This window comes from Zootoca vivipara, chromosome 6, assembly GCF_965207765.1.
Source record: "Zootoca vivipara chromosome 6, rZooViv2.hap1.1, whole genome shotgun sequence".
Taxonomy (NCBI): Eukaryota; Metazoa; Chordata; class Lepidosauria; order Squamata; family Lacertidae; genus Zootoca; species Zootoca vivipara.
The window spans coordinates 84,470,281-84,492,603 of record NC_142589.1 but is presented as its reverse complement, the minus strand read 5'-3'; the positions used below and the strand labels follow the sequence as shown (position 1 = coordinate 84,492,603).

Genomic DNA, 22,323 nt, shown 5'->3' with positions numbered 1-22,323 from the left:
GCCGCCACAATGTCATTGGGCCCACTGGCCCTGTAGCCCCGCCCACATTCCCACTTCGTGGCCCCTCCCCTCCCGTGCCTTGGCCCCGCCCCTGAACGACCATGGCTTGCCCCCCCCTAGTTTTGATCCTGGCTACGCCCCTGACGCCAGGATTGCAGGTTCGATCCCCACATGGGACAGCGGCATATCCCTGCATCGCTGGGGCTGAGATCAGACGACCCACAGGGTCCCTTCCAGCCCCTCAATTCTATGGTTCTGAGATTCTATGGCCATGCATATGCCTCCTCCAGGCCAGGGTCCATTATGGAAGCAGCATATAAGAGCCCATAAGGAATGTCCTAATGGACCACAGGATGGTGAATGTGGAAACCTCAGGAGGGGAGGCGGCTGTTGCGCACAGGGTGGGCTTGTGGGCTTCCCCTTGGGGCATCCCCACAAGACGCTGGGTTCGATGGGCCTGACCCAGCAGGCCTCTGCTTAAGTTCTTAAGGCCAAGTCTACCACAGACTTGTAAAGGTAAAGGGGCCCCTGACCATCAGGTCCAGTCGTGTCCGACTCTGGGGTTGCGGCGCTCATCTCGCTCTATAGGCCAAGGGAGCCGGCGTTTGTCCGCAGACAGTTTCCGGGTCATGTGGGCAGCATGACAAAGCTGCTTCTGGCGAACCAGAGGAGCACATGGAAATGCCGTTTACCTTCCCGCTGTAGCGGTCCCTATTTATCTACTTGCACTTTTATGTGCTTTTGAACTGCTCGGTGGGCAGGAGCTGGGACTGAGCAACGGGAGCTTACCCCGTCGTGGGGATTCGAACCGCCGACCTTCTGATCGGCAAGCCCTAGACTCTGTGGTTTAACCCACAGCGCCGCCTGGGTCCACCACAGACTTGTATTGCTGTGCAAATCAGATATTTTATTATGGTGCTCAATGGTGTAGAGGAGGAGGAGGAGGAGAAAGAGGAGGTGGCATGGGAATCCACAGCCGAGGTCCTGAGAGGCCCTTCATGGTATTGGGGGGCATCTCAAGAGTCTCCAAATACAGCAGCAGCAAAGGGCGGTCAAGCAAGCGTTCAGGCAGGTGTCCAGGACTGAGGGCTCCTTCCGCTCTTCTATGATGTACACAGGGCGACCAGGCCCAGGTGAATAGACTACTCGCGAAGGTGGAGGGCCAGGGTAGGGCTGGTACCCGTATGGCGGTGCGTACCCCGGGTAGGTGGGATAACCAGACGGGTATGGCCCCGGCTGCTGGGCGGGATATGACTGAGAAGATGGATGTACCCCCGGTGGCTGGGGTTGGGAGAGATTTGGCTTAAGGCTTCCCTGGGATGGTGGAGGGTTTGCACGGTCCATGAATAACTCCCATCCACTTCAAACAGGCTGCCAGCAGACAAAAGGCCTTTCTTCAAACGGGAAGAAAACTCGAAATGTGACGTAGGAACTGGAGCGGCGATGGACGAGGCAGGTGGGGCGGCGGCGGAGACGTCACATGTCTATGCTGGAAAAGAAAAAGACAGAGAATGTGGCGCCCGGGAGGAAGTGAGATACAGCCCCCCCCCAATTTGTGAAAGGGGAGCTGGCATGGTTGAGTCGTCATCTGTTGGTCTCCAGAGACAATGGAGTGCGTCTGTGGGGGTGAAGTCAAACTATGTCACAGGAAAATGCCGGCCAGTAATCACACAGTTTGAAGTCTGAGTTAACTCTTGATTAGCCAAAACCACAATCTTCACACACTTGGTTCCATGTCAGGCCGAAGGAACAGAGCAGCTCATTCCTGGTGGTCTCACTCCAAGAAAACCAGTTGCCAAGACTGAGAGTCCCCACCTCCTTATGCCGATCTAAGTCCCCTCCTCTCCAGGGCTTTCTGCAAGCAATCAGAGTCTAGGCTTGCTTGCAGCCAACCTCCCCCCTGCCCTTTCCATGCCTCTCCTGGTTCTGGGACACAAGGGGGAAGGGGAGCTGGTCACAGCAGGAGGGGGAGACACCCATGCCTCTTCACTGGCCGAAGTGTCCACAGACTCCCCTTGCTCACCAAGCCCTTCTGACACCTCTTCCAAGTCTGTTCCCCTTTTTCCTCTGGAGGGATCTCCAGGCTCTTCCCTTAGTGGTTCCCCAGCTGGTTCCTCCCACCATTCCTCTGTGTCCAGTCCATACAAACCACTTGGCTGCAAGGATGGTAACTCGTGGGCTAGAGGATCCTTGGAGGTCCCTTCCAACTCTACAATTCCCTGATTATAATAGGTGCACTTTTGGAAACATGGTTTTGGTTGGAGACCTGCATTGCAAATTTCAGGTGAGTGTGAATTTCAGAGGACTGTCTTTTGGTTCCCGCGTTGCTACAGAAAGTGCCAATTTAATAGATTGGCCTTCAAATGCACATTGAATTCACTTTCTCACACACACACACCCCACGCTCCCCGTCTTACCTTCCAAATCCCGGACTGCAGAATCCGGGACCGGCAGCCGTGTGACACGGGAAGTTGCGTCGACATAACTTCCGGTGTCGCCTTGCCCCTCTATGGGCACCAAAAATGGCCGGCGGCGGCTTCGAAAGTCGCTTGTACACATGTCAGGAAGTGTGTCGACGCAACTTCCGATGTCGCTCCGCCCATCTATGGGCACCAAAAATGGCCACCGCCAACACCGGAAGTTGCGTCTATGCACTTCCGGACATGCGTGGATGCGACTTTTGAAGCCGCCGGCGGCCATTTTTGGTGCCCACAGAAGGGCAAATCGGAAAGGAAAAAAATGGCCGCTGGCAGGAGAAAATAACGGAGAAAAACAGGAGACGAAGTGATACGGGGGACCACCGGGAAAAGGTAAGTAAAAACTGGGGTTTCCCGGGGAAAACGGGGTACTTGGCAGCTATGGTCCCTGTCCTTGGTTCCTTCTAAATAAAACTGAAGCCCAGTGAACCAGACTGATGCTTGGTAAAACATATGGCTCACAACATCTGCAATGTACACCTGTTTGGCTGCTGGCACATGTTGACTTCCTTTTTTTGAAGAAAGATCTAAGGCTGTTGCCCTGTAGCTGCGTCATCAATTGCAGATCTTCTGAGAAAGGAGCATCTTTATCTGCTAGAGATCATGGGCCACCACCCCTCTGCTCCTTCCCCTCGTAGAATAACAGCATTAGTCTGTTGCGTCAGTAGCACCTGTGTCCTGGCCCAAGCATGTGACTTTTGCAAGTACCCCAAGAGCACAGGGAGAGAGACGCCTTGGGGATCCTGCAAAAGGACAAGGAAGGCTGAGAAGTGTCCGTGTTCTGAGCCACACACACAAAACGCAGTATTGATTTCTTCTAGCATCAGTCACTAGGGACTGGGGGTGGGGGAGAAATCTGATTTGGTTCGCCTTGAATGGTTAACCTGACCTAATTTGCACTTTCGGAAAGAATGAAATAAAGCTATCCTTTGAAATTTGCACCCCTCTGAACTTGGGTGTCTTTTTCTCATCCTAAGTAACGTGAACAAAAATGCATGGTGCGACAACCGCGGCTAGAACTTTATTAGCCCCAAAATGGAAAACTCAGGAGCTACCGACGATTGAAGAGTGGCAGACAAAAATGATGGACTATGCAGAATTAGCAAGACTGACTAGCAGGATCCGAAATCAGGGAGAGTCAAGGTTCCAAAAGGATTGGAGTAAATTTGTGGACTATATGGAAAAGAACTGTAGAAGTTTAAAGACACTCGCAGGATTGAAATAGATCCGACGAATTGACTTTAGATAGAAGGAACGAAGAAACTGTAAGACAGGAATGGACAAAAAAAACGACTGGGGGGGAGGGAGGGAAGTCAAAGCTCGGCAGAGCAAAGAGAATTGTAATAATTGAGAAGATGCTTAAAAGAAATTTTTTTTGTGTTTGTTGTTGTTTGTTTTGTTTTGTTATTTCTTAAATGTGTTTAATTGGAAAACTTAATAAAATGTCTTTAAAAAAAAATAAAAATGCATGGATATGGGTAAAGTTTGCCTACAGATGCATCTCATACGGAACACAACGTGCAAAAATGCACTGAGCTAGGGGAAATTGCTTTGCCAAAATGTGCAGCATTCCTGCATTGCAGGGGGGTTGGACTAGATGACCGTCCAGTTCCCTTCCAACTTTACAATTCTATGATTCTACTCCTGCTATTAAAATGCATTCCCCACCCTTCACTCAAAGGTCCCAGTGTGGGTTGCAACTATTAAAACACAATATTAAAAACAAACTGCCCAACATCCTGTTCTCACAGTGGTCGACTCGATGCCACCATTGGAACCACACAAGCAGGACCTGAGCAGAACAGTAGCCGCCCCCACTTGGGATCCCAGTCGCCCTGCTGCCTCTGACAGTGGAAGGATAACACCCCCAAAGGCCTCATCCAGGTGCCCAGTGACGGGAAGAGAGGGAGAAGGTGGCTGGAGGAGAGGGTCTGAATTGCTCCTCCTCTCTGTTCGTCCTGTTTGGAAATGCCACTCACCGAGCTGAGCCAGAGACCTCTCCAGCAACACCTCTACTTGCCAGCATTCGAAAACAAGCCAAAGCAGAAAGAGAGGGAGAGATGAAGCCACTGATCTCAGCTGTCAGTCAGGAGGATTGACAAGGGTAGCAATGGAGCCAACTGGCCCTTTCCTTACCTGCCTTTTGTGACATCATCACACCCCTAGAGGGAGGAGGGGCTGTCTGAGGACATAGGGAAGTGGAGCCAGGGAGCCTCCATGCCAAAAAGCCAGCTAGCAGCAAATCACACTGTTCAAACTTGGAGTTAACAATTTATTAGCAAAAACACAATCTCTGTGGACTTGGCACGGTAAATCGTGTCCTCCCTCAAAGAGGGCATGTGTTGCGGTGAGACCTGGAGACTGACCTCCTGTGTTGTGGGTGGATAAGATTGGATAAAATCCCTTCATGGATCAATGCCTTGTCATGGCGAAGGGGCTTGAATAACTCAGAGAAGCTATGAGCTATGCCATGCAGGGCCACCCAAGATGGACAGGTCATAGTGGAGAGTTTTGACGAAACGTGATCCACCTGGAGAAGGAACTGGCAAGCCACTCCAGTATCCCTGCCAAGAAAACTCAATGGACAAAGACAACAGGCATATAAAAGTTATGACGCTGGAAGATGAGCCCCTCAGGTCGGAAGGCGTCCAACATGCTACTGAGGAAGAGCGGAGGACAAGTACAAGTAGATTTAGAGCTGATGAAGCGGCTGGGCCAAAGCCGAAAGGTCGCTCAGTTGCGGATATGCCTGGAAGCGAAAGGAAAGTCCAATAGGAACCTGGAATGTAAGAACCATGGATGAAGGTAATTTGGGTGTGGTCAAAAATGAGATGGCAAGAACAAATATTGACATCCTGGGCATCAGTGAATTGGAATGGACGAATTCAGTTCGGATGACTATCATATCTACTACTGTGGGCAAGAATCCCGTAGAAGAAATGGAGTGGCCCTCATAGTCAACAAAAGAGTGGCAAAAGCTGTAATGGGATGTGTGAGGGACAGAGGATATCGGGAGGTCCCTCCCATCTTGAGCTCCAGCCCATCCCCGAGCGCTGGGGAAAGCAGGGAGAGTTCCGACTCAAGTGGAGAAGCAGGAAGTGGTGTCCGAGGCTCAGGCAAGGTAGCAGAGCCACTGCCCAAGGTGGGACAGGAAGGGGGGAGCAAGGGGGGAAGGCCGATCCCACCGACTCCGGAATTGCGCAAGAAACGTCGTGGGAAGAGGCTGGGTCTCCCCAAGCTTTTATGCTGGAGGAAAACGCGCCAACCTCCATTCGGAGGTACTGAAGAAGACTGACAAGATGTGCCATTTTCTGTAAATAGCACTGCCTTTAGCACTGTAAATACACAGCACCAATAAAAGGATAAAATGCAGAGCTGTGTGGAGTCGTTACTCTGAAGTAGCCCACTCAGGCCACTGTGACAGCTACCTCCGAATCTTTTTTGGGGCTACTTTGGAGCTGCCGGGATGAGCGCGCAAGAGGCGGAGAAATGGCGGCAGATCGCGGAGGAAGCCCAGCAGGAGCTGCAGCAACTGGCGGTGCGGGCACAGGGAGAATTAAAAGCGGCCAAAGAGGAAACGCGGAAAAGCCAGGAGGAGAGGCAGAATCTCATTGACCAGGTGAGATCACTACAGGATAAAGAGCAGCAGTTAAGAACGCTAGCGGTGGAGCTCCAAAACAAGTTGGATGCGGAGAAAAACAAGGGCGGCGGGGGGGGGCAACTCCAAGTATTGCCGGGAAGGAGAGCGGGGACCCTAGTAAGCAAGTTCAACGGAGATCCAAGGGAATACCAGGGCTTTGAGACTGAGATATTATACGCCCTTGAGCTGCACAATGATGAATTCCCTGATGATGCACACAGAGTAGCGTTTATAGTGGAGCATCTTACCGGAGCAGCAAGGGAGTGGCTCAGACCGTTAATCGCGGCAAAAAACCCTTGCATGAAGAATGTCAAATTATTTCTAGAAGCTTTAAAAGTAATGTATGCGAGTGACAGTCATATGGACCATACCAAAGAGGAACTTCATAATTTACGCCAGGGGGAAATGACAGTTCGCGAATATTGGGCTAAATTCACCATGCTGGTGCACAAGCTGGGGTGGGAACTTCACTCGCCTCCGATGGAAGCTGCGTTCTATTTGGGATTGCATCCTGATGTGAAGGATGAGCTCTCGAGAGGTCCGAAGCCCAATAATATGGATGAGTTGAGTAAAGCGGCTCTGGCGGTGGGCTGAGGCAGGAATCTCGGTGGAACGACAAGCAGACAACGCGCGCAACACGGCCTTGGTTCCCACGGTCGCAGGAGAAGCCACTCCCCCTACAGCCATCCCAGGCCACGCCTGGGGCCGGGGCAGACCAGGAACCCATGCAAATTGATAGCGCGCGCGGGCTTTTCAAACCCCAGCGGCGCCAAGACGCAAGAAGGGAAGGGGCGGGAACTGCTTCCTCTGCAACTCCCCTCAGCATCTCGTCAGAAACTGCCCCCACCGCAGGGAATGGCAAGGGAAGGCGGGAACGGTTGTGCCCTCCCCCACTGACTCAGCACCACAGCAGGGAAACAAGACAGCCTGGCTGCAGGAGACAAGGGGCAGCAGCCAGGCGCAATCGGCAGACAATAGCCCCAGCCCACCCACCCGCACAGCGAGGAGCAGCGCCAGCCCACCCCCCCCAGAGCAGGGTTGGTTCTAGAAGTGACGCTAACGCTCCCTAATGGATATCCCCTGACGGTCTTAGCCTTAATCGACTCGGGCGCCTCGGCGAACTTTTTCTCCAGAAACTTTGCAGAAGCGCACCAGATCCAACTTCTGCAGCTGGACTTTCCCCTGCACGTCTCCACCATTGACGGCAGGGAGTTGCTGGGAGGGGCCATCACCCATCAGACCCCCCCCATGAGAATGACGGTGGGACGCCACTCAGAGACTCTGGCATTCAATGTCACCACCATCTCAGACCCCCCCATCGTCTTGGGCATGAGCTGGCTGGCGCGCCATGACCCCTCCATCAGTTGGCACCAGAGGTGCATCACGTTTGGATCGGACTTTTGTCTGGAACATTGCATGCAGTGCCAACCAGGGGAGGGGCCACCGATAGCCACGGTGGCCACCATGCACATCAAGGGGGGGAGGCGATTCCCAAACCATATTGGGACCTACAGGAGGTCTTCAGCGAAGCGGAATCCGACCACCTACCCCCCCCCCACAGGTCGTTTGACTGCCAGATCAACCTGGTGCCAGGGGCCACGCTACCCCCAGCCAAGCTGTACTCCATGTCAGACCAGGAACTGGAGGATCTGCGGGCCTTCATCGACAAGAACCTCAAGAGGGGGTTCATCAGAGAAAGCAAGGCAGCAGGGGGGAGCCCGGTCTTCTGGGTGGACAAGAAAGACACGCAACAGCGCCGCCTGGTGGTTGATTTCAGAAGGCTGAACAGCATGACGGAACCGGTGACTTTCCCAATGCCCAGAGTGGACGACCTGCTGACAGCGGCACGCAGGAGCAAGATCTTCACCAAGGTCGACCTGAGGGGGGCGTACAACTTGATCAGGATCAGGGAAGGCGATGAGTGGAAGACCACAATGTTCACGCCGCTGGGCTCTTTTGAATATCTGGTGATGCCCTTCGGTTTGCAAGGGGGCTCAGCATGCTTCCAGGCCTTCATGCATCATGTACTGGGGTCCCTCCTCTTCAAGAACTGCTTGGTCTTTTTAGATGACATCCTTATTTACTCCAATGACCCAGTGCAGCATGTGAAGGATGTCAGGGAGGTGTTGCAGCGCCTGAAAGAGCACCACCTGTATGTGAAGCTGGAGAAGTGCAAGTTTCACACCAAGGAGGTGGACTTCCTGGGCTACAAGCTGTCAGACAAGGGGCTAGCGATGGACAAGGACAAGGTGCAGGCCATCCTGGACTGGCACAGCCTCAGGACGCGCAAAGATGCCCAACGCTTACTAGGCTTCGCCAACTTCTACAGGAAGTTCATCAAGAACTTCTCTCGCGTTACAGCTCCCATCACTGACTGCCTGAGGGGCAAGCAGAAGTTCAGGTGGACACCGGAGGCGCAAGCAGCGTTCGAAGGCCTCAAGAGGGTGTTCGCCTCAGACCAGAACCTGTTCCACGTGGTACAGCACGCGCCCCTACGTGTCGAGACCGACGCGTCGGACTGAGCGGTGGGCGCGGTCTTACTGCAACTGGATGCCAACAGAGAGTGGAGACCCTGTGCCTTTTTCTCCAGAAAGTTGACCCAGCCAGAGCGCAACTACACGGTGTTTGATAAGGAACTTTTGGCGATCCATTCTGCGTTTCGACACTGGAGACACTTCCTGTTGGGCGCCAAGCACCCCATTCAGGTGTGCACGGACCACAAGAACCTGGAGTTCTGGAGAACAGCCAGGGTGCTCAACCAGCGGCAGAAACGGTGGGCAGAGTTCTTCTCGCACTTCAACTTCTCCATCCACTACATACCGGGGGGAGCAGAATGTCAGGGCAGATGCCCTCTCCCGCAAACCGGAGTACATGGAGGAGGAGTTGCCACCAGCACCCCGACACTTGTTTCCCCCGTCGGCATGGTCCTGCGGAGCGGTGGTGGTGAGCGAGGCGGAACTCACAGCACTGACGGCAGCAGATGAGTTTGCCTCCCGCATCTTCAGAGATCTGCGAGGGGGGAGGGAGCAAGCAAAAGACTTTGCAGAACGAAGGGGGTTGCTTTTTTACAGGGGAGCCCTGTACCTGCCCACCACCCAGCTCAGAGGTAAGGTCCTCAAGCAGATGCACGACAACCCAACGGCGGGTCATTTTGGAAGGGACAAGACCACACACTTAGTCATGAGACACTTCTGGTGGCCAGGGGTGCGGGAGGATGTTCGGGACTATGTAAGGGGCTGTGACACCTGCCAGCGAGCAAAGGTAGTCAGAGCAGCACCAGCAGGGTTGCTGGAGCTATTAGCCACACCGCACAGGCCGTGGGAAGTAGTGTCCATGGACTTCATCACAGACCTGCCTTCTTCCAGGGGCAAGACCGCAGTGTTGGTGGTGGTGGACCTCATGTCCAAAATGTGCCACTTTATACCGTGTGCCAGGGCGGTCTCTGCAGAAGAGACGGCCAAACTGTTCGTTGACCATGTATTCAGACTGCATGGATTACCCTTAAGGGTTATTTGGGACTGAGGCCGCCAATTTGTTTCCAGGTTCTGGCGGCGGCTCATGAACCTCCTGCAGGTGGAGGTCAGCTTGTCGACGGCCCGGCATCCGCAGACCAATGGACAGGCGGAGAGGGTCAACGCCATTTTGCAGCAGTACCTGAGATGCTACGTCAGCCAGAGGCAAACGGATTGGGTGGATCGCCTGCCACTGGCAGAATTTGCCTACAACAATGCAGTGCACGTCTCCACAGGGGTGTTGCCCTTTAAGGCCAACTACGGGCGCAACCTCAGATCTTTCCCAGAGAGGGAGAGGGAGGAGGAGGGCCCACAGGCAGAGGATTGGGCGGAGGAACTGGAGACGGTGCACCAGCAACTCAGAGAGCACTTGGAGAGGGCCAAGGAAGCGTACAAGAAGGGGGCAGATCACCACAGGCGACCGGGGGAGGTCATCAGGGTGGGGGACAAGGTTTGGTTGTCCTCTGAGGGCCTTCCCACCAGAGGGCGGTGCAAAAAGCTGGCGCCCAGAAGGTTGGGCCCCTTCACGGTCACGCAACAGGTCAACCCGGTAGCCTTCAGGCTGGAACTGCCAGAAGACATGAGGGTGCACCCAGTATTTCATAGATCGCTGCTGTCGCCGTACAGGGAAAGCAGCCGGTTCCAAGGCAACGAACAGCCCCCCGAGGGAGGGGGGGAGAGGGGAGGCAGGGAGCAACTCAATGAAGCCACGGCCATCCTTGATTCACGAAGAGGGGTGGGGGGCCTGGAGTACCTCATGGCGTGGGAGGATGCCCCGCCGTCCCAGAATGAATGGGTACCAGCCACGGAAATTCAGGAGGAATTCTTAGTGGAAGAATTCCACGCCCTCTTCCCCCACAGACCCAAGCCCTGGCACAAGGAAAGGGATGGAGAGGGGGAGGGGCCGGAGGAAGAGGTCACAGAGAGTAGTTCTCCATGGAGGTGGGAAGCGGAGTTTGAGGATCCTGAGGAAGAGGTGTGGGTTTCTCCGAGGTCCACCACGTCAGAGGCAGGGGAGGACTGGCAGCAGATTTTTACTCCCACCAGCTCCGACGCCACAGACTTTTTGGGCTTTCCGTCTTCGCAGGGGGAAGGAGGACACTCGCTGGATTGGGGGGAGGTTTTCACACCCACAGGCTCCGACGACACGGATTTTTAAGGTTTTCAGTCGTCCCCGGCACCTTCGGGGGCCCCTAGGGAGGGGAGGAGGAGGGCCTGGGAGGGGGGTGGATGTGAGGGATATCGGGAGGTCCCTCCCATCTTGAGCTCCAGCCCATCCCCGAGCGCTGGGGAAAGCAGGGAGAGTTCCGACTCAAGTGGAGAAGCAGGAAGTGGTGTCCGAGGCTCAGGCAAGGTAGCAGAGCCACTGCCCAAGGTGGGACAGGAAGGGGGGAGCAAGGGGGGAAGGCCGATCCCACCGACTCCGGAATTGCGCAAGAAACGTCGTGGGAAGAGGCTGGGTCTCCCCAAGCTTTTATGCTGGAGGAAAACGCGCCAACCTCCATTCGGAGGTACTGAAGAAGACTGACAAGATGTGCCATTTTCTGTAAAGAGCACTGCCTTTAGCACTGTAAATACACAGCACCAATAAAAGGATAAAATGCAGAGCTGTGTGGAGTCGTTACTCTGAAGTAGCCCACTCAGGCCACTGTGACAGCTACCTCCGAATCTTTTTTGGGGCTACTTTGGAGCTGCCGGGATGAGCGCGCAAGAGGTGGAGAAATGGCGGCAGATCGCGGAGGAAGCAATCTCAAAAATGACAGAATGATCTCGATACGAATCCAAGGCAGACCTTTTAACATCAGAGTAATCCAAGTTTATGCACCAACTACCGGTGCTGAAGAAACTGAAATCGACCAATTCTATGAAGACTTACAACACCTTCTAGAAATGACACCAAAGAAGAATGTTCTTCTCATTACAGGGGATTGGAATGCTAAAGTAGGGAATCAAGAGATAAAAGGAACAACTGGCAGGTTTGGCCTTGGAGTTCAAAACGAAGCAGGGCAAAGGTTAGTAGAGTTCTGTCAAGAGAACAAGCTGGTCATCACAAACACTCTTTTCCAACAACACAAGAGACGACTCTACACATGGATATCACCAAATGGGCAGCATCGAAATCAGATTGATTATATTCTCTGCAGCCAAAGATGGAGAAGCTCTATACAGTCAGCAAAAACAAGACCTGAAGCTGACTGTGGCTCAGACCATCAGCTTCTTATCGCAAAATTCCAGCTTAAACTGAAGAAAGTAGGAAAAACCACTGGGCCAGTAAGATACAATCTAAATCAAACCCCTGGAGAAGAGAAGGTTAAGGGGTGATATGATAGCCATGTTCAAATATGTTAAAGGATGTCATATAGAGGAGGGTGAAAGGTTGTTTTCTGCTGCTCCAGAGAAGCAGACACGGAGCAATGGATTCAAGCTACAAGAAAGAAGATTCCACCTAAACATTAGGAAGAACTTCCTGACAGTAAGAGCTGTTCGGCAGTGGAATTTGCTGCCAAGGAGTGTGGTGGAGTCTCCTTCTTTGGAGGTCTTTAAGCAGAGGCTTGACAGGCGTATGTCAAGAATGCTTTCATGGTGTTTCCTGCTTGGCAGGGGGTTGGACTGGATGGCCCTTGTGGTCTCTTCCAACTCTATGATTCTATGATTCAGTCTTCTCCCTCTGATCACTCATCATTGTCCCACCATCAGTCCCAGGCTCTGAGTCTTCTTGACTTGGGGGGGGGGGAGTTCCCCAGCTAGTTCCTCCCCCCATTCCTCTGCATCCAACCAGTCCGTGACACTTGAGGACTAAATACAGCTCTCCAGAAATCTTCAACTTGTCCTCAGGACTCTCCGCAGATCACACCTATCAATGGCCTTTCTCAAGAGCTTTTGCCTGGCTGATGGGTGCCCTTCATCTCTATCCATGTCTCTTGCTTGCTTGGGCAGTGTGTGTGTGTGTGTGTGTGTGTAAATAGAAACCTGAAGCTCTTGCAGTGCTAGAATCTTGCTTACTGTGGACACTTTTGGATTTTCAAGCGAGTGCCGTGGGTACCACCCCCTCTGCTCACTTCTCTTCCCCCATCCCACCCCCCTGGAGCACACACACACACCACACTAATCTACAAATCCACAAAGAAAGTGAGAGATTTTCCAAGGGGGTTCAGGTAGAAATTTGGTCCAGTGGAATTAATCCAATCCTTGAAAATCAGAGTTGAAGGAGAGAGGCTGCAAACATGCCATAAGGGATAAGGCTACTAACGGCCAGTAGCCACAGTCGCTATGCTGCCCCTCCATGGCCAGAAACAGCAATGCTTCTGAAACCAGTTGCTGGCAGCCACAGGACCAGGGAGGTCTCTTGTGCTTGAACCCTCCCTGCCGGCTTCCCATTGGGGTCGTCTGTTTGGCCACCGTGAGAACAGGATGCTGGGCTGGAGGGGCCACTGGCCTGATCCAGAAGGGTCTCCTGGTGTTCACATGCTTCCATCATGTATTTCAAGCACATGACTTCCTCCAAAGACTCATGGAAGCTGTAGCTTGTGATGGGAATCGTAGGCCTGCAAGGAGGAGGGGGAAGGAAAACTACAGCATCCAGGATGCTGGGGGGAAATGTACACACTTTAGATGTGCTTTAGATGTGTGGTTTTGCGCACAGCCAAAATGGGAAGGAGCGGCACTCTTTCAACATTCTTCTTCAGCTCTATGTACTGTTCAAGAGGGGAAAAGGACCCACATCACCTCCTGGGGACAGTGAGTTTGGGAGGGGGGGGTGTCATCTGTGATTATTGTACCATCTGTGATTATTGCACAATGTTTGCCTAGCTAAACTAAAAACATCAGTGATATTTAGAACAACGTTGGTTCAAATCAGTACAGTTTTGAAAGTACATTCAAAAAGTAGACAAAAGCCTCTCCTTGATCTCAGGAACCACCATGCAAAATTTGGTATCTTAAGAGGTCTCCAAATGAAGAGCGGACAGACAGACAGACAGACAGGCAACTTTCCGAAGCATAGAGTAGACGAGGTGACAGCTCCCTGCCCCAAGGAACCTCCATTAAATTATGTAAGTCTCAGCTATTATAAGGCTCCAGTCTTCTGGGGCTTTTAAAGGAGTAATTGCTTAGCCATCCCTGTGAATAAACAGTCTCCACGCTCAACAAGTTCTTGAGCAAAGGGAGGTCGATCAGACCTGAAAGTTTTTGTGACAGTTCCAACAACCACCGCCCTGTTTCTCGCTAGGGTGGGTCCATCCTGCAGAAGCCAAAATGTGGTTTCTCAGTTCTGGGTGTGTAGCAACATCCCCTTCCTCTTGTTTTGCTGGGTAGGGCATATGCCACCGTGTTTTTTAGGGCCTGTGTGTTGTTTCCCCCCAGCAAAAATACAAAAAGCAACCGCAACAATTTGGTCACCTCACTTGTGCCGGGAGAGTGTGCTGCAGCCACTACCAGCGCTTAGGGGCCAAATCCATCAGAGAAGGTGAGCCTGGAAGAGAGGGGAGCCTGGCAGCTGCTTAACTTTCCTCCTATCCATCTTTCCATTCATAGTTATCCACCTGTCCACACGCCCGGTAAGCTCCTGCTTTCTCAATTGCGCACACCATGCATTTAAAGCACATTCCGCCCAACCAAGAACTGTAGCCTCGCCTTCGCAGAGTTACGATTCCCAACACTCTGAACCGAACTGCAGTTCCCAGCATTCTTCCAGGGGTGCGTGCTTTGAATGCATGGTGTTTCTGCAGTCCTGGTGACTTCAGAGGATGCCTTCTTTCAGGACAGATTCTGCATCTAGACCAGTATTGCTTACTCGGACTGGCAGTGGCTCTCCAGGATCCCCTCTAGTTGAGGAGGTTTGTTTGCTGTTTGATCCTGGAGTTGCCAGGGATGGGATGTGGGGATTTATGCAAGGGCTACAGCTCAGGAGGTAGAACGTGGGTTTGAGCCCCACACGGGGTGAAATATTCCTGTGTTGCAGAATGTTGGACTAGGGTATCCTTGGGGTCCCTCCCAACTCTACGATTCCTTTCCCTGAAAAAAGAAGGATCCCAGTCCTCAGGGTCCTATTAAAATAGGAAATGCAGAAAGCTGCCTCACAATGGCTCAGATAATATCCTTCTGTAGTGATTCTTTGATAAAGGGAGACCCTTGGACCTTCTGCATGCAGGGCACCTGCTCTTGCACTGAGCTCTGTGGCAGAGCAGCTGCTTTGCATGCAGAAGGTCCCAGGTTCAATCCTGTGCATCTCCAGGAAGGGCTGGGAATGTCCCCTGCCTGAAACTCTGGAGGGCCACAGCCAGCCGCTGTAGACAATACTGAGTGAAGGGAAGTAATCAAGGGAAGTAATAGTACCACTGTATTCTGCTCTGGTCAGACCTCACCTGGAGTACTGTGTCCAGTTCTGGGCACCACAGTTCAAGAAGGATACTGACAAGCTGGAGCGTGTCCAGAAGAGGGCAACCAAAATGGTCAAAGGCCTGGAAACGATGCCTTATGAGGAACGGCTTAGGGAGCGGGTTATGTTTAGCCTGGAGAAGAGAAGGTAAGGGGTGATATGATAGCCATGTTCAAATATATAAAAGGATGTCATATAGAGGAGGGAGAAAGGTTGTTTTCTGCTGCTCCAGAGAAGCTGACACGGAGCAGTGGATTCAAGCTACAAGAAAGAAGATTCCACCTAAACATTAGGAAGAACTTCCTGACAGTAAGAGCTGTTCGGCAGTGGAATTTGCTACCAAGGAGTGTGGTGGAGTCTCCTTCTTTGGAGGTCTTTAAGCAGAGGCTTGACAGGCATATGTCAAGAATGCTTTGATGGTGTTTCCTGCTTGGCAGGGGGTTGGACTGGATGGCCCTTGTGGTCTCTTCCAACTCTATGATTCTATGATTCTATTGTCAGAACAGGGCAGCTTCCTGGGTTCCAGTCTGAAACCATCCTTTTTCGAGAATCACGAGGACTAGAGTCTTACTTTAGGGCAGAGGTTCCCAAGGAGGGTGGTACTGTCCTGGGGGGTGGGGTGGGGCAGGGAGCAGCATGGAGGGCTGGAAGTTTTATTAAATGTCTATCCAACTTTGAAAAGCTGGTCTCTGAATCAACTTTGTTGAATTTCTGAAACCGAGCAATTCTAATTGGGTTTTGAATAAATGTGCACTGAACTGTAACTGTTCCAAATGTCATTGTGTTATCTCAGTTGGCTAGAGCATGGTGTGGGCAAAGGCAAGGTTGATTGCTGGTTTGATCCCTTGTAAGGGACCGCTGCATATTCCTGCATTGCAGGGGGTTGGGCTAGATGACCCTCGGGGTCCCTTCCAACTCTACGATTCTATGAGATTATGGGTTGTGTTGACTGCTCTTTTATAGGGTGGGGTTGTGGGTGCTGGGGGGTGAGTTTATGGGAGCATGGTGGCCTGAAGAAGTTTGAGAGCCGTTGCTCCAGGAGAAGAAGCATCGTTCAGATTGACCCGCTGCAAGGCCGTTCCCTATCTCCCAGGGTTCCTTGCCTGCACCTTCTGTGGTCCAAGTTCAGATCTATTATTTCCCCCTTCACTTGCCCTCTTCTCTCCATCTCTCTGCTGGGTTTCCAGGCTTTCCACATCCACCTACGATCCGTTAATTTGTTTAAGGCCTTTTCTTCTTCATTTCAACACTATGATCCGAGAACCGGGATGACGCACATGGGTTTCTGCTGTTGTGTTTTTTTCCCTTCCCGGCACCTAGAGTCTCAATGAAGACTTGCAAAAGTTGCAATACGCAAACCGTAAAGGACATTGCAATGCAAGATGTTGAGAAACAGGACGTGACTTCTTTTTTTAACAAACAAAACCCCGCAAATATCTCTAAGGAGCTTAGGCTGGCGTATACAGGTGGAGCATGCGGGTGCCGTGATTCCTTTCCCTTTGCTTTTATCTTCACAACAGCCCTGTGGGGCAGGGCAGGCGAGGCCAAGGGTGCTACTGGCCCACGGTCACCCAGCAAGCTTTGAGCCCATGGCCCCCTCCAGCTGCTTGTGGAACTCCATCTCCCAGCAGGCAATGGGACGAGGTCTGTTGCATCTGACCACACCTGGAGGTGGTCGCAGGCTCCCCATTCTGTGTTACAGAACCTCATCATGTTGCAAAGGATTCTGGGATGTGCAATAGAGCGTCTTGTGGCGGAACCCAAATGATCTCTCTCTCAACTAGTGCTGGCCCTACCATTTGATGGAAGGTGCTGGTTTGTGGAGAGGGGGTGACAGCCCCCTTTCCACACACCCCATTTATATCACATCCCCCACCTTCCCCCCACTGTCAGTGTTAGAAATCCCCCGGGCAACAGGCACATTTTGCGACTGGCGTAAGGGCAACTGTGACCACATGGAGATCTCTGGACACCAGGCTGGCAACTGACGTCTCCACCTGGCTGGCCCCTCCAGCTGTCTTAAGCAAGTAAGCAGATGAGCTTATTTATTGTGCTTATATCCCAATTTTACTCCAAGGAGAACATGGTCCCCTCCTCTCCTCAGTTAATACCTACAACAAACCTGTGAGGGAGGTTAGGATGCTGTGGCTGAGTCCCAAGGTCACCGACAGAGTGGGGATTCAAACCCTGATCTCCCAGGTCCTAGTCTGACCCCCTAACCCAGGCACCCCCAAACTTCGGCCTTCCAGATGTTTTGGACTACAATTCCCATCATCCCTGACCACTGGTCCTGTTAGCTAGGGATCATGGGAGTTGTAGGCCAAAACATCTGGAGGGCCGCAGTTTGGGGATGCCTGCTCTAACTGCTACACCAGCCTGTCTTCCTAGAGCCCTTCTGCTCTGGAGCAGCTCTATAAATTGTACCAGTAGGCAAATAAATATGGGGGAAGCAAAATGTCACTTAAAGAAAGATCTGAAATATTTTCCTTGAAGCTTGAATTTGTTTTTATTCTGGATTGTTTTATTTGATGTTTTAATGAGATTTTTTCTCATTTAAAATATAAAGCAGTATAGAAATGAAACGAATAATAATATTCACTGTGAAGAATATGGTGCCTAGACATTCCTTTGTGGTGACCTTAACCCGGGAGCAGAAAGAGGCACGTGCTGCCGTCAAAGTTCTCTGTTCTGGGTGTTTGTGAGGGCAGATTAAGGACGCAGGAAGCTTTCAGGTCCCGCTTGCGTCTGGTCTCTCATGCACACTCAAACACACTCTTTCTTTCCATGGGTGGGGTTTTGTTTTAATTAAACAATTTGGACATAAAAAAAAATTAGACCAGGCTGCCTTTCAGCCAATGCCTTTCAGCCAAGGAATCATAGAATCATAGAGTTGGAAGAGACCACAAGGGCCATCCAGTCCAACCCCCTGCCGAGCAGGAAACACCATCAAAGCATTCTTGACATATGCCTGTCAAGCCTCTGCTTAAAGACCTCCAAAGAAGGAGACTCCACCACACTCCTTGGTAGCAAATTCCACTGCCAAACAGCTCTTACTGTCAGGAAGTTCTTCCTAATGTTTAGGTGGAATCTTCTTTCTTGTAGTTTGAATCCATTGCTCCATGTCCGCGGAGGCTGAGAAAAGTCTGAATTTACCATTTAAGCAACTGCATTTATCAAATAACTTCAGCACTAAGAGAACAATATAAGGCAGGAACAATAACTCGAGTGGCGTCTGCAGAGAAATGCTGCAGCGCTTACACACCACAGGTCTGCCCGTTAATGAATATGACCACGTTAGTTCTATTCATTTCAATGGGTATACACTGAGCAAGACTTAGCTGAGTGCCACCCCATACTGAATGGATCTACTTAAAGCAACAAACCCCATGTAAGCCTACGTCAAGGAAATAAGTAAAAAAATGAATACTGTATACCGTCTTATGTAAGTCACTTAGAGACTTATTTGATTAATAGACTCCGTAAACCAATAAAATGTCAAAAATGCATGGGGAACTAAAGGTCAGGTGAGCAATTGTTGTTTCTCCACAGTGGGTTTTTTTGGGGTATGTGTGTGCATTCCTCTCAACAAAGCAATATCCTTTCTTCCCCCCACCCCTTCCGCAGCAGCAAAGGAACTTCCTCAAAACCTATTCCTCTTCATCCAGCACCATGCACTGATTGACAGACGAGTAAGAACAGAAAACGTGTTGTGCTCTGCTCTGAAATGATGCCACCAGAACACGCCCCCTAAAAAAAGGCAATACTGTACCAGGAACTGCTACAAAGAGGGAGCACATCCTTTAAAAAACAGGAAACATGCCCTCAGGTGACCTCTTTCTCAGTTCAACAACCTCTCCTCGTTGACTCTCTTTTCTTCTCTTAATTTTGCAGAAATTTGGCCAAGATGGAACTCTGGACACCACTCTGGACCGGCCATGGACCACGGGTGGGGCTCTGGTGAAATTTCGGCAGCCATAGTGAGGTTACCCCTGCTTGCTTCCCAACCGGGTGCAAAGGCCGAAAGAGCTGCTGGTTCTTCTCACATTTGAGAGCTTGTTGGGCAACCATCTGCTCAAGAAGACGCACAGACTTTTGACTGTTTCACCTTTTGACCTTGTGTCCATTATTGTGAGATCCTAAGCAGTGGATATCGCTTTGCCTCCATCGAAGGCCGAGAGTGCTCCTGTGATTGTCTCAAACAAGTCTTCCCAAGAATAGGCCCAGTTTTGTTTCCGTACTGATCCACCCAGCAATTGAGGTCCTCCCATCTCCATCTAGAAGATGACTGACATGGAGCGCTTCGTCTCCACCTCCTCGCCCTCCCCTTGGACGGCCCAACCCACGTCTGTCCCAGAGCCCCGACTTGCCTCGGCCCACCGCCCAGAACTCTGCTACCCAACGGCGGACGCAAACCATGTCAACATCATCCTGTACCATTACAACTTCACAGGGAGGATGCAGAATCGCCGTCCCCAGGAAGACCAGATGAGTGTCCTAAAGATGATCATCGTTGCTGCCAGCTGCCTCATCATCCTGGAGAACCTGGTGGTGCTGGTGGCCATCATCCGCAAAGTGCGCGCCCGCCGCTGGGTCTACTCTTGCCTGGCCAGCATCACCCTCAGTGACCTCTTAGCCGGTACGGCCTACTTGCTCAACCTCTGCTTGTCGGGGAGCCGGACCTTCCAGCTGTCGCCCGCCATGTGGTTCCTCCGCGAGGGGGTCCTCTTTGTCGCCCTGGCGGCCTCCACCTTCAGCCTGCTGGTGACGGCCGTGGAGCGCTACAGCGCCATGGTGAAGCCCATCGCCGAGAAGGAGTCCAGCAAGACCGCCCGCCTGAGGGCTCTCCTCGCCTTCTGCTGGAGCCTGGCCATCCTCATTGGCCTCCTCCCCTTGCTGGGCTGGAATTGCATCTGCAACGTCTCCCGTTGCTCCACGCTCCTGCCCCTCTACGACAAGAACTACATCCTCTTCGCCGTGATCATGTTCAGCATCATCCTCGTGGGCGTCGTGGGCCTCTACGCCTCCATCTACTGCTGGGTCCGGAAAAGCGCCCAGCAGACCTTTTCCCGGTGCAGCCGGAAGAGGTCTCTGCGGCTGCTGAAGACGGTATTGGTGATCCTCTGCACCTTCCTAATCTGCTGGACCCCTCTCTTCATCCTCCTCCTGATAGATACCTTTTGGGGGAGCACAGCCTGGGCTCCCCATAAAGTCTTTGGCTGGATCTTGACCTTGGCTGTGGCCAACTCGCTCATCAATCCCATCATCTACTCCTTGGGGAGCAAGGAGGTGAGGAGGGCTGTCGTGGAGCTCCTCTGCTGCTGCTGCATCCAGGCTGGGGTGCGTGGCCCCCGAAACTGCCTTGTTGCCAGCGATATCCACGCCAGCTCTTCCACAGGCTCCTTGAAAGTGCGTGGCAGCTTCCGTAGCCCAGTAGCCTTCAGCAGGAGAACCAGAGAACCGCTCTCCAGCAATTCAAGTGTGCTGACCAATGACACGTCAGGGCTGCACCACACCGTGGACTAGAATCGGGACTCTCCTATAGCGCCACACTCTGGGCTAGAATCTCAACTCTTCCAGACACGAGGAGGAGAACCCTCAGAACTGTTGTGCATGTCTTCAGGAGGTTCAGAGGAAGACCAGAAATCTCAAAGATGACAGCGCCATTCCTATTGCTGCAATGTGTTCCCTGGATGTGTATTTTGTCTCACTGATGTATATTTTTTAAATTACATATATGCGAGTCTGAAGAAGAAAACTATTTGATTCAGATTTTTCCACAAAGGGTGCATACCTTTGGATTGATGTGTGAATTCCTAATTATTCTTTGCAACCAGCCAGTCAATGAGAAATGGTGGGTTAATTCCATTTTAACCATACCCATTGAAAGCTAAGGACTTGGTATACACAGGGTGGCGCTGTGGGTTAAACCACTGAGCCTAGGGCTTGCTGATCAGAAGGTCAGCAGTTCGAATCCCTGTGATGGGGTGAGCTCCCATTGCTCGGTCCCAGCTCCTGCCAACCTAGCAGTTCGAAAGCACGTCAAAATGCAAGTAGATAAATAGGAACCGCTCCAAGCGGGAAGGTAAACGGCGTTTCCATGTGCTGCTCTGGTTCTCCAGAAGCGGCTTTGTCATGCTGGCCACATGACCTGGAAGCTGTACGCCGGCTTCCTCGGCCAATAACACGAGATAAGTGCCGCAACCCCAGAGTCGGTCACGACTGGACCTAATGGTCAGGGGTCCCTTTACCTTTACATTACTCTGAGTATACCTTAGTGGCATACAAACCTTATGATGTGATGGGGTTTGTGTGATGGACTGACAGGGCCCCCTTGAATATTATTGCAATCGGCCATCAGGCAGGATGAACCTCTTGAGAGGACTGTCCAGCTGAATTTCTCAGCCCCGATTCCCTGACAATTCAGACCATTTGAGCCATTTTATAGAAAAGCTTAGCCAGCAGACGTGTATTCAGAGACAACACAGAAGATAGCTCTCTATCCAAGTTAAACTTCAGGGGCAAGAAACCCAAGACCCTCTAGGGGGCACTGTTGAGCTGCATTGGAATACAGAGGTTCTGAACAGAGGTTGTTAGCCACTGATGGTGCGGACTGGGGTTTGCCAGGCTTGTCTGTGTGGGAATGTTAGGGATGTGGATTAGGATATATTATTAGATAGATCCTATCCAAGCTTGTGTTATCAAGCTTCCAATATCAGCAGAGTGACATTCCCCTTTTGTGCGCAGCAAAACGTGAGCGTTCAGGTTTGTTAGAACCTCTACAACAATGTTATACTTCCTGACAAATCCCCTTTGTCCCTCTCAAAAGAAATACACAACACAGTGTTCATAAAATAAGATAGAGTTTACTTACAGGTTCATCCTGAGTTAACAGCATAATCTCAGAAAGGCAGGCTTGCTTAGAAAAGGTTACAGAAGTATTCATTTGGAGTCCTCTGGTCTCTCTCTTGGTAGCAGGCCAAGAGGGAGAACCATCCTAAACGTAGGTTCTGTGCAGATGTGATCCCAAGTAAGAAGGGAAGGCTAAGAGAGAGAATGGCTGCTGGCTAGGGGCTTTTGTCTGCCAGCTAATCCATCTCATCTGCATGTCTGGAGGATCAGGAAGCTGAACTTAGTCAGGTGTCCCTCCAGGTGAGTTCCTCTTAGTGGACACTCTAGGAACTGTTGTGACTTGTCTGCCCCAGTGTTCCATCCCACAGTCTGGATGGGCAAACCATAGTTGTCAGCAATGCTGTACATGCAGAAGCCCCTGTACCCTAAGGACAGGGGTGCTGAACCGAGGGGGGACAAAAGCAGCCT

General features: G+C 51.7%; 1 protein-coding gene and 1 long non-coding RNA gene across 3 annotated transcripts; one reads left to right on the top strand and one right to left on the bottom strand.

The window, feature by feature from the left end:
- Window positions 1-886: 886 nt before the first annotated feature.
- LOC148685506 (uncharacterized) lies at window positions 887-22,123 on the bottom strand. The gene is made up of 2 exons (XR_015950743.1): window positions 21,878-22,123; window positions 887-1,489 (listed from the first exon to the last, which is right to left on the bottom strand). It is a non-coding gene; the product is annotated as an uncharacterized LOC148685506 (long non-coding RNA).
- S1PR4 (sphingosine-1-phosphate receptor 4) lies at window positions 14,013-20,798 on the top strand. Of its 2 annotated transcripts, none has more exons than XM_035120849.3 (2): window positions 14,013-14,094; window positions 18,898-20,798. In XM_035120849.3, exon 2 carries the CDS (start codon window positions 19,288-19,290, stop codon window positions 20,527-20,529), a length of 1,242 nt encoding a protein of 413 aa, XP_034976740.1. In that variant the 5' UTR covers window positions 14,013-14,094; window positions 18,898-19,287; the 3' UTR covers window positions 20,530-20,798. The 2 variants fall into 2 exon arrangements, with proteins under 2 accessions (XP_034976740.1, XP_088529009.1); XM_088672883.1 differs by having other exon boundaries at window positions 14,028-14,185.
- Window positions 22,124-22,323: the final 200 nt, after the last annotated feature.

What these genes read in the sequence shown, in the direction of transcription:
- S1PR4 (XM_035120849.3), top strand. Translation starts at nt 19,288, where the DNA reads ATGACTGACATGGAGCGCTTCGTCTCCACCTCCTCGCCCTCCCCTTGG.